Source organism: Hippopotamus amphibius, chromosome 11 (assembly GCF_030028045.1).
Source record: "Hippopotamus amphibius kiboko isolate mHipAmp2 chromosome 11, mHipAmp2.hap2, whole genome shotgun sequence".
NCBI classification, from domain to species: Eukaryota; Metazoa; Chordata; class Mammalia; order Artiodactyla; family Hippopotamidae; genus Hippopotamus; species Hippopotamus amphibius.
In genome coordinates, this window is record NC_080196.1 from 90479120 (window position 1) to 90496526 (window position 17407).

The 17407-nt window shown below is 37.4% G+C and overlaps 1 protein-coding gene across 1 annotated transcript in view; it reads right to left on the minus strand.

The window, feature by feature from the left end:
- DYM (dymeclin) overlaps nt 1–17407 on the minus strand; it is a 367767-nt gene that overhangs the window by 260182 nt on the left and 90178 nt on the right. The window contains exons 7-8 of the mRNA XM_057698938.1: nt 9344–9469; nt 7305–7447 (exon numbers count right to left, since the gene is read on the minus strand). Coding sequence (XP_057554921.1) covers nt 7305–7447; nt 9344–9469 — 269 coding nt within the window. The remainder of the gene's footprint in view (nt 1–7304; nt 7448–9343; nt 9470–17407) is intronic.

Here is a 17407-nt window from a genome sequence, read left to right on the forward strand (position 1 = left end):
GCAAGTTCATTTAGGAAGCAAGGAGAAATCTCTTGTGGGCAATATCTATTTAACAATCAAATTTTCCTTTCTGACTGTCATTGGCCAAATTTTGCACCACATAAAATAAAAAGCCAGTTGGAGAATGAGCAAAAACATGGCTGGTGTATTCAATGTAGTCAGTGTTTCAAAATATTTTTTGCATAAATTTTAAAGTTTGAGCAGATGAAAAAGGTAAAATATTCTCTTAAATGTTTTGCTGTATATAAATTTGTTAAAAGATTTTCTGATTGCTAATTTCATTTAATTAATTTATTTTCTTTTAAATTATTTTGATTTTAATTAACAAGAAGCAGCAGTGCTTCAGTGCAGGTAACAAGTTATTTACCTGAGGATAGAGACTGTATAATTTTAGAAGTGATTTCATACACAATATATCATTTATTCTTCACAATAACCTAGTACAAAAACTCTTCTATTTTTCAGCTTTATAAAGTATAATAATGAGATACAAAGAGTTAAAGAACTTCTCTAAGATCATCCTAAGCTGGGGCTTCATCACAAATAACCCGATTCTCCACATTGAACTCTGGAAATCCACCCTTACCCACAAGGACTTCCAGGAATGAGAGAAGAGAAAGGGCAGCTGAGAGGTCCCCGTGGTGTAATCCAAAGAGTGGAGATATGCGAGGAAACGGGGCCTGGTTTGAACTCACAAGAGGCTCGCTCAGCACCTCCTGCCATTGGGGGACTATAGTTCCAGTTTCATGAAGATCCTTGGGGGTAGGTCCTAAAAGTCAGGGGAAACTATAAGAATCCTCTTTAACTCTAAAAGTCTGCTGCCTGGGAAAACCAGGCTACTGCCCTCACAACAAATCCTCACTGGGAATCCAGGAAATGAGATCTTTTCTACATAGAATAGTCAAAAAATTCCTGGTTACATTAATCTCCATTGTTATTTTACATGTGCCACCTACAGAAACACCCTGCCTTCCACAATGGAATTAGAATATATCAATCCTTTCAATGTGATGTCTAGGACATAACCCTGAATAAAGCAGCAAGCCCCAAAATATCTGTTTAATGACAATCTAGGGCTCAAGTTTAGAGCAAATGTTATGCTTTGGCTGGAACTATGGGCCACATCACACTAACAAAATTATACCTGAGATACACTGAAAGGTCTGTACCTGTAGGGGAAAGTTAGGACATAAAAGCTACGGGTATGGAAAAGACTTAGGTGATAAAATTAACAATAAATTCATTAACAACTGAATATTGTCTGCCAAAACAGTTAATGGGCATTTAGTCTAGATGAAGAAGAAAATATAGTATCCAGAATCACGGAGTTCAGAGTGCCAACCTATTTCACGCCGTAGTATTGTACTGATGGTCAAACTTAAAAAACAATCCTGATAAACTAGACCTCATCAGCAACAGAGAGCAATAAGAAGAGAAAGCAAGATAATACAAAAGCAGAGGGTCAGTTAAACCCATGAGAGCTGCCTCTAAACAATGTATTCGCCAATAGTTAACAGAACTGGCTCAACTATCTGCCGTGATGGGCCCAGAGCAGAATAGATTCAAGCACTGGAAAGGGACCCGTACCACAGAGTGGTGCAGAAACAGACCAGCTCTTTTCAGAATCATCCTGAATGCTTACTGAAACTAGGTATGACCAGGCCCCACTTCATGTCTAATACTTAGAAATTCCAAGGTGTAAACACAAGCACATATTGGTGGGAATGTAAATTGGCACAGCCACTATGGAAAACAGTATGGAGGTTCCTTAGAAAACTAAAAATACAGCTACCATATGATTCTACCATCCCACTCCTGAGCAGAAAAGACAAAGGCTCTAATTCATAATATTATAGGATACATGCACCCCAGTGTTCAAAGCGGTGCTATTTACAAAAGCCAAGACACGGAAGCAACCTAAATGTCCTTCAACAGATGGATGGATAAAGAAGATATGATATGCACACACACACACACACACACACACACATACATACACACACAATGGAATATTACTCAGCCATAAAAAGAATGAAATAATGTCATTTCCAGCAACATGGATGGATCTAGAGATAATCATACTAAGTGAAGCCACAGAGAGAAAGACAAATAGCATATGATATTACTTATACGTGGACTCTAAAAAAATGATACAAATGAACTTATTTACAAAATCGGAAAAGACTTACGGACTCAGAAACAAACTTATGGTTACGAAAGGGGATGGGGGAGATAAATTAGGAGTTTAGGATTAACACATACACACTACATATAAACAGGTAAACAACAAGGACCTACTGTGTAGCACAGGGAACTATACTCAATTATCTTGTAATATATTCTGAAAAGAATATATATATATGAATAACTGAACCATTTTGCTCTACATTTGAAATTAACACAACATTATAAATTTAACTACACTTCAACTGTTTTAAAAAGTTAAAAAAAAAAGAGACACACCCTTCTGAGAAATACACTTTCAAGTATTTATGGGGTAGAGGGCCATGATATATATAACATCCTCAAATGGTTAAAAACAAAATGTGTGTGTGTATGTGTGTGTGTGTGTGTGTGTGTGTGTGTGTGTGTGCAGAATGGGGGGGGAATACAAATACAAAACAAATGGGAAAAAATGTTAACAATAAATCAACCTGGTTAAAGGTATATAATTTGTTTTTTCTTTTTTAATTTTTGGTATTTTTATATATGTGTGAACTTATTTCCAAATAAAAAGCCTTTTTAAAAGAGGAGGAGAAAAGTGGAAAAAATAGCAAAATGACATTTCTTGAAGATGGGTTATACATAGATAGTAGGTTCATTCTACCATTCTTTCTCTGTACATCTTTGAAATTTTCCACAATAAAATGTTAAAAAGAAAAATACTAAGTAAGAGTAGGTGAAATCATGTGTGTAAATTAACTACTAAAGTGACTGGCAAACATAAGGCATTCAATCAATGATAGACATGTTATTCTAACTGAGTTCACAACTATCTAGCTTTTGGTACTTAATTATATACAACAAGTATTTACTGACAGTCCATAGATGTAAGGAGCTTTGCTGTTGTGAACACCCTCACATAAGCCAAGAAGCAGCTTACACACTCAGGACTCAAGTGGTGACAATGAAAGACCAGACAGTAATGACCTATATGGGAAAGGAATCTAAAAAAGAATAATATATATATATGTATAACTGAATCACTTTACTTCACATCTGAAACTAATAAAACATTGTAAATCAACTATATGTCAATAAAAATTTTTTTTAAATAGAAAAAAATATTGAAATAAAATGGGAAAAAAAAAAAAAGACCAGAGAGCAAAGGTCAGGAGTCAGAGGAACTCAGCTAAAGTGCAAACCAACTCACCTCATTCCTACGTGATCTTAGACAAATAATAACTAGGAACATACTATGTTAGGAAAGTAAAACCATCTTTGACAAGGTTGCTATGAGAATAAAGTTAGATACCTAAAAGTTGCTCTGTAAACTCTGAAGTGTTATGTTAGCTCTCATTTTATTGTATTAGAGCCAAGGACGGGAGAATGATGCTTGTACCTAGTGATCATAAGACAAAGCAGAGGGCTACCCTGGTGGCTCAATGGTGGAGAGCCTGCCTGCCAGTGCAGGGGACATGGGTTCAAGCCCTGGTCCGGGAGGATCCCGCATGCCACAGAGCAACTAAGCCCATGTGCCACAACTACTGAGCCTGCACTCTAGAACCCGCAAGCCACAACTGTTGAGCCCATGTGGCACAACTACTGAGGTCCGTGCACCTGGAGCCTGAGCTCTGCAACAGAGAAGCCACTGCAAAGAGAAGCCTGAGCAAAGCAACAAAGAGTAGACCCCGTTGACTGCAACTAGAGAAAGCCTGTGCGCAGCAATGAAGACCCAACACAGCAATAAATAAATAAATAAATTTATTTTTCAAAAAAAAAGACAAAGCACAGTATTAAGTGTCTCAGGAAAAGATCACATCCAGCTAGGAGGTAGAAAAGGAAGTCTTGTGGAGAACGTGGTATTTGAGATGGATCTTAAAGGATAGAGGAGCAGAAAAATCAGTCAGAGAGAGAAGGAAGTGGGACTCTAGGTTAAAAAGATAACCACGCAAAAGTATGAAAAAGGAAGAATGGCAGGCATGCAAGAAACAACAGAGTTTTTGCTGAAGTCTGAGAAACAGTGTAATAACCAGATATAAATATGAAAAAAAGTGAGAATAAACTGTCAGATGTATGGCTCACACTCCTCTGGACCCCAGTTCTAGCAAAAAGATTCTTCTCTTTTCCCTTTCACCTCACTATCCAAAACTGTTAATTTTTTTTTAAATAAGACACCCTGATTTAAAGAAAATAATTTAAGCAAAACATACTATACACATCCTGCTATGAAACGAAATGCTTTCTATATCCAGGAAAAATTTAACCCCAACAAAAATGAATATAACCCTAAAGTGTTTATAATTTACATCTGGCTTTGGAATCTAACTTTTTTTTTTCAGTGAGGAACTTCCAAATCATATTTTTCTCAAGCCACTATTAAAGTAAGAAAATTCTTTACCAACCAAAAGATCATCAAACCAAAAGTTGACACAACTGAAGTCAAATTTCCTTTGTCAACTTGACTGACTTTCATGGAATCTGGCTTAGTTCAAAATTATACGACTATGACTGTTCTTATCCGTCCCCCCCCACCCACACACACACACACACAATACATAGCTGGGCTTTTTAGAAGGAAAATATCCTTTGGTTGTTTTTTTATAATCCTTTGGGTCACATACTATAAAATAATAAATCACTCCGTCACTTATACTTTCACATGAACAGTTTTACGAAGATTTAAGAAGCTGTGTAAAACGTCTTATGATTGCAGGCACACTAAAAATCCTAAGTCGATTTTAATGCCCTTAGCTGAATATTAAATTTCTTAGTGGTAGGGGAAAAGACAAGAGAACCATTAAGAATTGTGTGGAAATGGTTCATCTAGTCCAACCGTGATCGACATTTGATAGACAAAGAAACTGGGAGCTCAGAAAATTAAGCAACTTCCTTTTGATTCACAGAGTAGATCTAAAATTAACAAGTCAAGTTTTTAGCACCCAGTACTGATGATACCACATACCATACTGAACTTCTTTTTTTTTTTAACCTTTCCATTCTTTTTTTTTAAGCTCTTATTGGAATATAATTGGTTTACACTGTTGTGCCAGTTTTTGCTGTACAACAAAGTGAATCAGCTATATTTATACATATATCTCCATATCCCCTCCATCCCGAGACTCCCTCCCACCTTCCCTATCCCAGCCCCCTAAGTCATCACCCATCATGGAGTTGATCTCCCTGTGCTATGCAGCAGCTTCCCACTAGCTATCTATTTTACATTTGGTGGTGTACATATGTCAATGCTACTCTCTCACTTCGTCCCAGCTTCCCCTTCGCCCCTCCCCACCCTGTGTCCTCAAGTCCGTTCTCTGCATCCGCATCTTTATTCTTGCCCTGTCACTGGGTTCATCAGGACCATTTTTTTAGATTACATATATATGAGTTAGCATATGGTATTTGTTTTTCTCTTTCTGGCTTACTTGCTCTGTATGACAGACTCTAGGTCCATCCACCTCACTACAAATAACTCAATTTCATTCCTTCTTACAGCTGAGTAATAGTCCATTGTATATATGTGCCACATCTTTATCCATTCATCTGTTGATGAGAATTTAGTTTGCTTCCATGTCCTGGCTATTGTAAATAGTGCTGCAATGAACACTGTGGTACATGTTTCTTTTTGGATTATGGTTTTCTCAGGGTATATGCCCAGTAGTGGGATTGCTGGGTCATATGGTAGTTCTATTTTTGGTTTTTTAAGGAACTTTCATACTGTTTTCCATAGTGGCTGTACCAATTTACACTGGACTTCTTCATGATAACACATAACTGCAAAAAAAATCAAGAACTACACGAGTTTACATTTTTAAAAACTGCAAAGTATTGCCATTGTTTTGAAGAAAGCAGTTAATGAACTTACACTATGTCCTCCAAAAAAATCTCCAACCATACTGGAGTACGGAAAAATACTCAGCTCTGGAATACTTACACCAGTTTAATGACTGAAAAAAGAAAACACTAATGAATTACTCAAGCCTTCCTGCAGGATACACGAAGCCCTTCCTGTGCTGCCTTCATAGGCCTCACATGAGCAAGCCCTGTACAGCCTCCTCTTTTGAAACAGTGAGGACAGTGGGAGGGGGTGACTCCGAAAATGAACCTCTGCAGGTCTGGCGGTCTAGGCAGCATGTGCAGCACCAAAGACAAAGCCATGAGTGACTACACATGTAATTCAACTCATGATATTAAAAGAACTCAAAGGAAGGTAAACCTAGAACAGAGATCTTTTAATTCAAAGAGGTTCCTGAGACTCATCATCTTATCAATGATCACACGGTACTCCATTTTCCCACCAAACTAATGCTCCTGTCTGAGTGTGGAAAGCATGTCACAGCCTAACACAGCTGTGGAACTCAGCTTCATTTAACATTCCTTCAGACAGTTGAACTCTGCACTATGTAATTAAGTAGACCGGATACTGTTTCTTTAGGAAGAGAACCCTTTGGCAGACTTTACAACTGCCAAAGTGCCAGTTTAGTTTTTGTTTCTCCTTCAGAACAAAGCGTAAGTTCAGTGGACGTAACCCTACATGACCCAGGTCCTCTTTTACTTCTAGTCTCTTTAGTTCTAAACAATGGGAAACAGAAATAAGGCTTTACTGGATGGTGGGAAAAGATGTTTTTCAGTTAATGAAATTTGCTTCCAATCTGATAAAACTCACGTTTGTGCCACTTTAGAATTTATTACAAGACTCTTCAAAATGTACTATTTTGTCACCAAATAAGTGCAACATTGAATATAATAAGAAAACTACACCTAATTAGTCATGTAAAAGCCTAACCAAGAAAGCCCCTAAAATAATTTCTTCATAAAACATAAGCAATAAAAAGTTTTCAAGAGCATAACTGTATTTATATTGTACAGCCAGAATGCATGCAATATACATATTTATAAACATTCTTTCTTGAAAAATGTTCTCTTATAGGCAACAAATCTATTCGTGATTTGCTATATTTCCTTGTATAAATCAGTACACCAAATGGAAAAAATATTTTAAATTACTTCCAGTATTTCACATTTAACTGGCTGCACAGTCGCACTAACAGTTAGTAGTGGCAGCCAAGTGGACAGAGTTTCTTATGACTAACTGGACAAAACCTGCATACATCAAAGGACTGACAAAATTTGATAAGACTTACTTGCTACTCCTGACGCCAGTCCATACAGCAGTCCTCCCCCCTCCGACTGCTGAGGGAAAACATGCGCTCCTGGAGGAGGCGGCTTTTCTTGTCTGATGAAGTTATACAATAAGGTTTTCACAAGCTTGCTGGTATATGGAAGACTACACAAAAAGAAAAAGGAAGAAAATAAACTCATATTTTGGGGGGTCAACCTACTTTGTATTGTGTAAATATAACCTACATAATTTATTGACATAAAAGAGATTAGCACAATTCAAAGAAATTGTGATTCATCAAATCACTGCAATTCCTAAGCTTCAGTTACCTTATTTGCAACCTGTGTAACAGGTGAGATATAAATTCAGCGTATAATACAATACGTGGCACTTGAAGGGAGACAGTAACACAGAATCAGTAGGAAAAAGTGAGAGTTAAGAAGTATGGAAATTGACATAGTGTCTTTGACTTAACCCAATATATCCAATATATTCAACATATAACCAATATAATTGTTAAATAGCTCACATTGTTTAAATAAAAAGTATGAAATTATTCAATCTATGCAAGCATACAAAAAACATACCCATATATATACAGATTTATTTTTAATGTTACTCATTGCTTTTAAGTAACAAAATGAGAGGAGAAGGGAGAGAAAACAAGTTAAAAGGGATATGTGTCCACAAAGTGGTGATAAATCAATACCTGCAATTTGGAGAAAATTTTTTTTTTTTTTTTTTGGAGAAAACTTTTAAATAGGCTCCTGAGCCAATGTAAGGCCTCTTCATCCCTATTATTGGTGATTTTCAAATATGTTCCGAAAGAGCCCTAAAGGATTCTGTGAATGTGCCACAAGTATAATCAAGGGAGCAAGAGGGAAAAAGACAAAGGTACCTCTGTGTGGGTGCGTGCGTGCGTGTGCGTGTGTGTGTGTGTGCGCATGCGCGCGTGTGTGTTTAATATTTATCTACTCCCATCCCCACCCGTGTGTGTGCGTGTGCGCGCGCGCGCATGTGTGTTTAATATTTATCTACTCCCATCCCCACCCACCAGGAGACTGTAAGCTTCTGCTCAGGAGCATAGCCTAACACACACCTGGCACATGGTTAGCACACAATAAATATTTGCTTAAATAAACAAATGTTTATTTAAAGTAGGAACAGTTAGTTAAGCGGCTACTGGGGAAGTCCAAACACATGGTGACGGGGCATATACTACCTGAGTAGTTTCAATGGGACTGGTGAGAAGGGGAAGGTACAAATAATTTCAATGAACAAATATGACCAGATGACTACTTAGACACAGAGAATGATTCAGAAGAAAAAAAAAGATGACTTCAAAGTTTCAACTCTACAAAGAAACCAACAGAGGGCTTCCCTGGTGGCGCAGCAGTTATGAGTCCACCTGCCAATGCAGAGGATACGGGTTTGATCCCCGGTCCGAGAAGATCCCACATGCCATGGAGCAACTAAGCCTGTGCGCCACAACTACTGACCCTGTGCTCCAGAGCCCATGAGCTAATAAGCCCATGTGCTGCAAGTACTGAAGCCTGCATGCCTAGAGCCCGTGCTCTGCAACAAGAGAGGCCACCACACTGAGAAGCCTGTGCACCTCAATTAAAAGTAACCCCCGCTCGCCACAACTAGAGAAAGCCTACATGCAGGAACGAAGACCCAATACAGCCCATAAATAAAAAATAAATAAAAATAAATCTAAAAATTTTTTAAAAACTAAAAGTAAATAAAAATAAATTTAAAAAAAATAAAAATTAAAATTTTAATAATAAATTTAAAAAATAAAAATTAAAGATTTAAAAAAAAGAAAAAAGAAAAAAGAAACCAATAGAGAAGGTAATGAAGCTAGGGGATGAAAGGGGCAGGGGAGATGGATAGTTTAGATAGGAAAGCAGATCCTTATGTGTTGAGTTTGAAGTTCTGATAGAAGAACCAGAAGAAATGGCTTGTTGGAGATATGGACGAACACTAAGTAAAGAGGACAAGACGAGAACTATAGATTAATACAATAAAAAATTCAACAAATTTAAAATAGAAACATACCATCGACCTCGCATTAAATACTTGTGACTGATGCTCTGTCGCAAAACTTCCTTGTGGAAGAGCTGGCAGGAAAGGAAAACCACCATTGTTGACACAGCTTCTACTGATATTTCATATGTAATATCTCTGGAAAAACAGGAAACAAATCAGAATAATGACCACTTTGGAAGATTAAGATATTGCTCTTTTCTAAATAAACTATACATTTAAAAACTCATATCAAAATATTCAATATGTTTCTGGATTATTAAAAAATACTAATACATTTAACATAAAAATTAAGTCAAGCAAAAATATGAAACCCTTCCTCGTCATTAGTTCTTGTACTTGGGTCATATATCCCGTTACTTTCCTATTTCCCAGTTCCCATCTACTAAGGAATGACAAGTATCAATATATTAGTGTATAATGGGAACAGTTACCAGCAGTGCTCTGCTCTGAAGGTCCACTCTAAAGCCCCTATGTTCACCCCTGTTTAATTATAACACAGAAACAAATACTCAGATTATAAAACTGAAGAGAAGTCAGTGTAGGGAAGACAATTTTTTTTGAGTTGATAATCACTTTACAATGAGAACAATGGTACACCCTAGATCTTCTATCTCTAAGTGTCTACTTTCTCAAGGCCAACTCTGCCCGTTCAGCAAAATATGAAGAGTAAACAAATTATTCCTGTTTTATTAAGTGTATTTCTTTTATGAAGGATTACTGTTGTCCTTCGAAGAAGATCACGAACCCCTTTTAGAAACAAATCTTAGATCAAATGAAAAGGAAACAAAATTTCGGCTGAGCACAAACAGGAACTACTGCATCAAATCTTCAATTATTGCAAAAGTTTAAACACAGTTATCATGAGGAAGAGTAACATGTTAGCCCAGGAAAGTGAAAATCTCAACCACACAACAAAAAGAGTAACAGCCCCAAAAGAATATCAAATATTTTTACAGAACTGAAATATTCATGGAAAGCCCAAAGAAAAATACTTAACACTTACTTAAATGAAGCTCATTAAACAAATTAAAGATGATTTGATTCTAGAAATGGACAAGCTTACCAGATTTCTAAGTTCTAATTCTACCAGATATTTATGGAGTTACTGCTGATAGAAATATCTTTTAAAAGCAAAGAATGCAAAACAAAACACAAGAGACCTGTGCAAATGATCTTATTATGTAGTGAATAAATCTCATTTCTACTCAGAAATCTAATACTGTAGAACAATTCTCCTTCCTGAAATTTCCATAATTATTGTTGTAAATATTAACCACATAAAAGGCAACAATAGATAAGGCTGCCACCTTCATGGAGCTTACACTTTAGTGGAAAAAAGAACTCAAGTAATAATTATTCCAAAAAGGGTGATAAAGAAAAAAAAGCAAGTAACAACAAGAAAAGATTACAGGGGACTCTGATTTTAACTATGGGATCAAAAGAAAGCTCCTCCAAAAAAGCAACATTAAGTTAAGACCTAAAGTATGACTGGCAATTATTTGCAGGCAAGTCTATCTTTCTTACTAGAACACATCAGATTCTAGCTAGGGATCCTTCCATTTTTAGTTGTTGTTTGTATTCCCAACTCTAGTTCATAACAGGCACTCAACAGATAAAGGATAGAGACAAGAGGGATCTTCATTGCTCTGATTTTGGTTGGAACTAACTAGGACTTCCTGAATAAGGTCATCAGCATAGCATACCAGGCATTCATAACTTAGAATAGCAAAAAAGGAAGAAATGTTGAAGCCATGTAATACATGATCATAATACAAAAGGAATACTTGTTGCAACAAAAATGTAAAGGGAATTTCATGAAAAAAAGGATTCAGGATGCTGGTGAGTGACTTAGAGGATATCTTCAATTCATTTTGCTGGCCAGCACCCACTCATTAGTACTAAAACACTAACAAAGGGCAAACAGGATTGTGGGAAAACATTCAGAAGTCTTTCTGAAACATTGAAAATGTTACTAAAAGTAATTAAAGTATGTGGGCTGAGCAACTGGATGCAGGATGTCCTGCTTGAGCAGTGGAGGAACTAAGGGTGCTGGGCGTGGAGACCATGGGGGCATAGGCTACCATGGAAACAGAAAATTGACCCTCTCTGGGGGCTCAGCCCCTTTCTCACTTGCACATCTCTTATCACCCTGTTTGGCTGTGGAGGATGGCTGGTTAGCCAGAGACAGGTAAGATTCCTCAGGGGAGGAACAACCTAAGACAGGCACAGTCTGCAGAGGGGCCAGCAGGGGTGGGGCACAGACCCTTAATCCTTTTGAGAGAGGTCTCCTGCCCCCAGGGCCGCTTTGCTCTCCACGCCCAGCTCAAATCCACACCCTGCTCAAATCCACACCCTGCTCAAATCCACACCCTGCTCAAATCCGACCCAGGAGGCAAACAAAGATCATTGCCCCCAGTCATGTGAGGCCTTTGTTTGTTTACTTCAAAGATAACCTTGTTTGTGGGACTAAACTGGGAGTGTTAGACCCTTAGGCTATGCCAAGAACTCAATAAAATCTGCGAGGCTCTTGATCCTAGAGGTCTTGAGTCCCCCGTCCCATCTTTCTCTTAAGTCTGTGTCTGTGTTTTCTTTAAGCTTGCGGCACCCGTCACTCACCTCAAGTCGCTGAGCTGGTCTCGGCACAGGATGATCTGAATGGAATGACTAAATACCATGAAGATAATTCTACACAAATTAATCTTAATCACAACCAAAATTCTCGGGTTTTTTTTTTTTTCAGAAACTTCATAAATTGACTCTAACATTTTTATGAAAGAATAAACATACAGCTACGTCAATCTTGAAATTGAAAAGTGAAGAGAGGGACTTCCCCTACCAGATATCAAGCCATGTTATACAGCTGTAGCAATAAAAACAGGATGGTATTTGTGAGCACACCAAAAAAGAAGACAAACCAATCTCTACTGAGAACTGAATGTAAAGGTCAAACCTGTGTTTCTATGGGAACATACAATAAAATGATTCATAAATCAATGGAGAACAGATTGTACAAAAGATGGTGCTGGGGAAAAAAATGATTTATTTCATAAAGAAAAATAGTGATGGATCCCACTCTTACAACATTTTCAAAGATCTATGACAGAGGAATTAAAGACCTGCATTCACTTGGATGTGAATGGTAACACCAAAATTAATAGAAGAAAATGTACAATGATAAGTTTGTAACATAAACACAAGAAGGGAATTCTTAAATAAAAGCCTAAGAGCTCAAACCACAAAGTAAGTAAATAAATAAAAGCATTTAATTACATCAAAATTAAGGATTATTGCTCAACAAATTAAACCCTGAACAAAGTTTAACTGGCAGATGATAAAATGGAAAAAGAATAAAGAACTAATATCTAGACTATTACAAGCAATTCCTGCAAAAGGCCAAGAAAACTTCACTAGGAAAGAAGGCAAGAACTTCACTAGGAAAAAAAAAAGAGCAAGAGATAAAAAAAAGTCTGTTTAAAACAATGTAATATCCCTTTATGTCCTAGAAAATGTAAAGTATTGGTAAACATATAATGATATATAAACCCTCATGTACTGTTGAAAGGAATATTAGCCAACACAGTTATTTTAGAGAACAATTTATAACCCAGTACATGTATATGCCAAGGAAAAACTCACAGAAATATGTCTGAGGACTGTGGTAAGCAACCTCTAAAATGACCCTCAATAATCCCTGCTTCCTGCTATTCATGTCCTTTTGTAATTGCCTCCCCTTGAGTGTAGGATGGATCTAGAGACTTGCTTTTTAGAAGCAAGAGAACACAGTAAAGGTAAAAGGATGCCACTTCTGAGAGGAGACTGGCTTACAAAACAACCATGGCTTGTGCTGGGCACCTGCTCTTGTTCTTTTGTTTGCTTTCTCCAAGGGAAGCCAGCTGCCTTGTTGTGAGCTGACATACAGAGAAGTATACCTGGCAAAGGACTATGGGAGGCCTCCAATAAGCAACTGAGGCCCTCAGTCCAACAACCCTAGAGAAATTAAATCCTGCCAACAGCCAAGTGAGAAGTCTATGAAGTAGGTCCTTCCTAGCTGAGGCTTCAGATAAGACCACAGCCATAGCCATAACATTAACTACAACCTCATGAGACACTTGAGTCAGAGGCACCAAGCTACACTGTACCTGATTTCTGATACTGAAAAACTGAAACAATGTTTCATTTTTATTGAAGTATAGTTGATTTACAATGGTGTGTTAATTTCTGCTGTATAGCAGTGATTCAGTTATACATATATATACATATTCTTTTTTATATTCTTTTCCGTTATGGTTTATCACAGGATACTGAATAGAGTTCCCTGTGCTATACGGTAGGACCTTGTTGTTTATCCATTCTATATATGTTAGTTTGCATCTGCTAACCCCAAACTCCGACTCCATCCCTCCCCCAAATCCCACTCCCTTAGGAACCACGTCTGTTCTCTATGTCTGTGAGTCTGTTTGTTTCACAGATTAAGTTCATTTGTGCCCTATTTTAGATTCTGCATATAAGTAATATCATATGGTACTGAAACAATGTTATTTTAAACCACTAATTTTCAGAGTAGCTTATTGTGCAGTAATAGACATTCATTATTCGTAGTGTTGTAGTGTTGTGAAGTTGGACGCATCCCCCCAGGTGTCTACCACTGAGGAACTGGATAAGTAAAATGCTGTGGATGTACACAACAGAGCAGTTTTAACAGCAATCAACTACGTGTTCATTTAGCATCACAGGTAACTCTTAAAAACAGTTCTGAGAGCAAAAAGCAATGCATTCTATTACACAATTCTATTTATATATATTAAAAATGCATGTACATATAAGAATAACATCTTGTACTTGGACATATACATTAAAAAATATATGCATTAAACATATTAAAATGGCTGTGTATGGGAAAGAAAAGGAGTAAGGAATGGGGATAAATGGGAATAAGTAAATGGATTAATATTAAATGGAGGGAGGGATGGGCCTTACACAAACCAATGATGATAGTGACCCTTGAATTGAAGAATGTGATTGACTCAACCCTATGCCTGATGTGTCCAAAATCAGGGATTGTGGAATGAAGGGAGGCATAAGAGGTTGGGGGACATGCTGAAGTGGGAGAATACTCCAATTAATCCCAGAATCAAAAAATACAAGCAATAGATTATCCAGTCAGGACATTATTAGGACCACAATTAAAATAATGACAACAGCAATAAAAAAGCAGTAAGACTTGAATGATATTTAACAAAATAAAACTAATAGCACTCAGTGACAGAGTGGATGCTTAAAGTAGGTGAGAAAGACTAAGACTAATCAAGAAAGACTAAGGTTTCTAGATTTAGAACTCAGAGACAGTGATGTCATCAACCTAAATCAAGAACACAGGAAATGGAAAATCACTTTCCATGTATAATCTATCGACGCTCTTTATTCACACAGTCTATATCTGTGAATTAACCTACTCAAGAAAATTTACTTATAACCCCAAAGTAAGTTTCTGCAGCACTTTTACAAGTTGAAATGATCTATGTCATTTTCTAATTTGCACCAAAGGAATCCCAGGTAAAATTTCATGACAAAAAAATAGCTAACGATTGCAAATGAACTCACAGATTCATGATGAAGTTACTTTGTTAAAGATGATAAAATAAAGTCTTCATTTTTCTAATGTCAGAATGGGAAATAATAACTACATAGCAAAGCTTCACATAAAATTAACTATTCAGATATGATACGATGTCTAGAATTTTCTAAATATAATCTTAGAAGTAGGGGAGGGTAGTTGGATGGGATATAGTTGAAACAAAAGTGGCTATGAGTTGTTAATTACTAAAGCTGAGTGACAAGCATGGGGGGGGGGTTCATTATTCTCGCCAAAATTATATGCTTAAAATTCTACATAAGATTAAAAATATAAAATTAAAAATTGACCACACAACTGCAGACCAGAGTTTGGTGAAGACAGGGACCTCTCTTATTCCTAGCTCCTCCCACATTTCCTGGCAAATAGTAGGCTCTTAACAGATACTATTTGGAGTGAATGAATCATCCAAAATTCTATATTTAACAAATGTAATTTGCTAAAGTTATCTGAAGTTAGGTATGTTTTAACAGTTTTTATATTGTTGGCACTAGCAAATCACCACAAACTCGGTGGCCTAAAACAGCAAATATTTATTATCACACAGTTCTGTAGTTGCAGTACAGGTTTCACGGGGTTAAAATCAAGGTGTCAGCAAGCTGCTTTCCACTCTGCAGGCTCTGGGGAAGAATCCATTTCCTGCTCCTTTGGGTCGCTGGCAGGATTTCTCCTGGCTATAGGATCCAAGTTCCCATTTTCTTGCTGGCAGTACAATGAGGGCACTTCCTAGGCCCTAGAGGTCGCCTCATTCTTTGCCTCAAGGATCCTTTTCCTCCATCTTCAAAGCTATTAGTGGCTTTGAATGACTCATGCTGCATCTCTCGGACCCACCCTTCTGGTCTCCTCTTCTACCTTTAAGGACTCACGTGATTAGACTGTCCTCTATTATCCTAGTGGGCCTAATCTCATCAAAAAGTGCTTAATCTTAATCACATCTAAAGAATCCTTTTGACACATGAGGGTACCTATCCACAGGATTTCCAGGGTTTAGGATGTAGACATTCTTGGGCTGGAGAGGACATTATTCTGCCTACCACTAGCAGCCAGTAAGAATTAGATGCTAATTTCAATAAGAACCCCTCCAGCCAACATGAAAACATTACTCAAAGCTATACTAATCAACCAGATTTGGAGGGGGGACGGGGGAGGGTGTATACTGTTGAAATAAATGGATTAAAGCAGGCTCCAGCAAACTGGCAGGGTAGAAGATAATTTAAGCATACAATGAAGCACAGCTTCAAATGACATAGCAAAGGCACAGACACTAGAAATGGTTAAAACAAAATCTTTTTAGTGTGTGTGGCAAAGATGTCAAGAACCTAATTTCCAATTTTTATTGTCTGAAGATCGTGTTTATAGCCACAAAGCAGAACAAAATTTAAATGTACAGAGTAACAAATATTCAAACAAAGAAAATAACCATCCACTCGCTGCCCATCCTGCTCAGAATAAAATGCAAAGTCCTTAACCTAGCCTCTAAGACCTTACATGACTTGACTAACCATCCAACTTTGTCTACCACTCACCCATCCTTGCTCGTTCGGCTCTAGCTCTACTGGTCTACTTAGTGGCCCCTGGATACGCAAAGCAGGCACCCACCTCAGGGCCTTCCGTCTGCTGTTCCCTCTGCTTAGAATGCTCTCCCATCAGAGAGTGACAGAACTCCCCCTCTGACTTCCTTTGGGTTTTTATTAAAAGGTCCACGTCACAAGAAGCCTTCCCTTACAATCTCAACTAAAATACCACGACGTGACTTTTTTCCATGGTACTTCTCACAACCTAACATTAATTAATATATTAATTTGTTTATTGTCTGTCCTACCCTACGTACAACTAGAATCTAGGTCTTATTCACTATTGTATCCCTATCACCTAAAACAGTGGCTGGTCACAAGTACACACATATTTGTTGAATAGTGTCTTTGTGCTCTCAGGCACAGTGAGAAATTAGTATTTTGGGTTTACCAAAACCAAGAAAAATACATTCATTCATGTACAAATTTTACATGACAAAACATATCTGAAATTCCCAGCTTCCAAACACTATTTCATGATTTAGTGCTCTGAATAAAAATTCACACACACACACACACACACACACACACACACACGCACACGCAATTCCCTGGCAGTCCAGGAGTAGGGCTTCACACTTCCATTGCAGGGGGTGCAGGTTTGCAGGTTTCATCCCTGGCGCAGCAAGGGAAAAAAAAATTCACTGGACTCCTGGGGCTACAGTTACAGAACTAGTAGCAACAGCAAAAATAATTACTCAACATACCCTCATTTAACCCATTTTCTATCATAAGTGGTATTCAAAATGACCGATATTTTTAAAGTCAGTTTCAAAACAAGGAACACAAATTTGGCTTCTGCCTATGGGGAAAAAATGATCTAAACAGGAAAACCTCTGAAACAGCCATTTAAGAAATACATTTTAA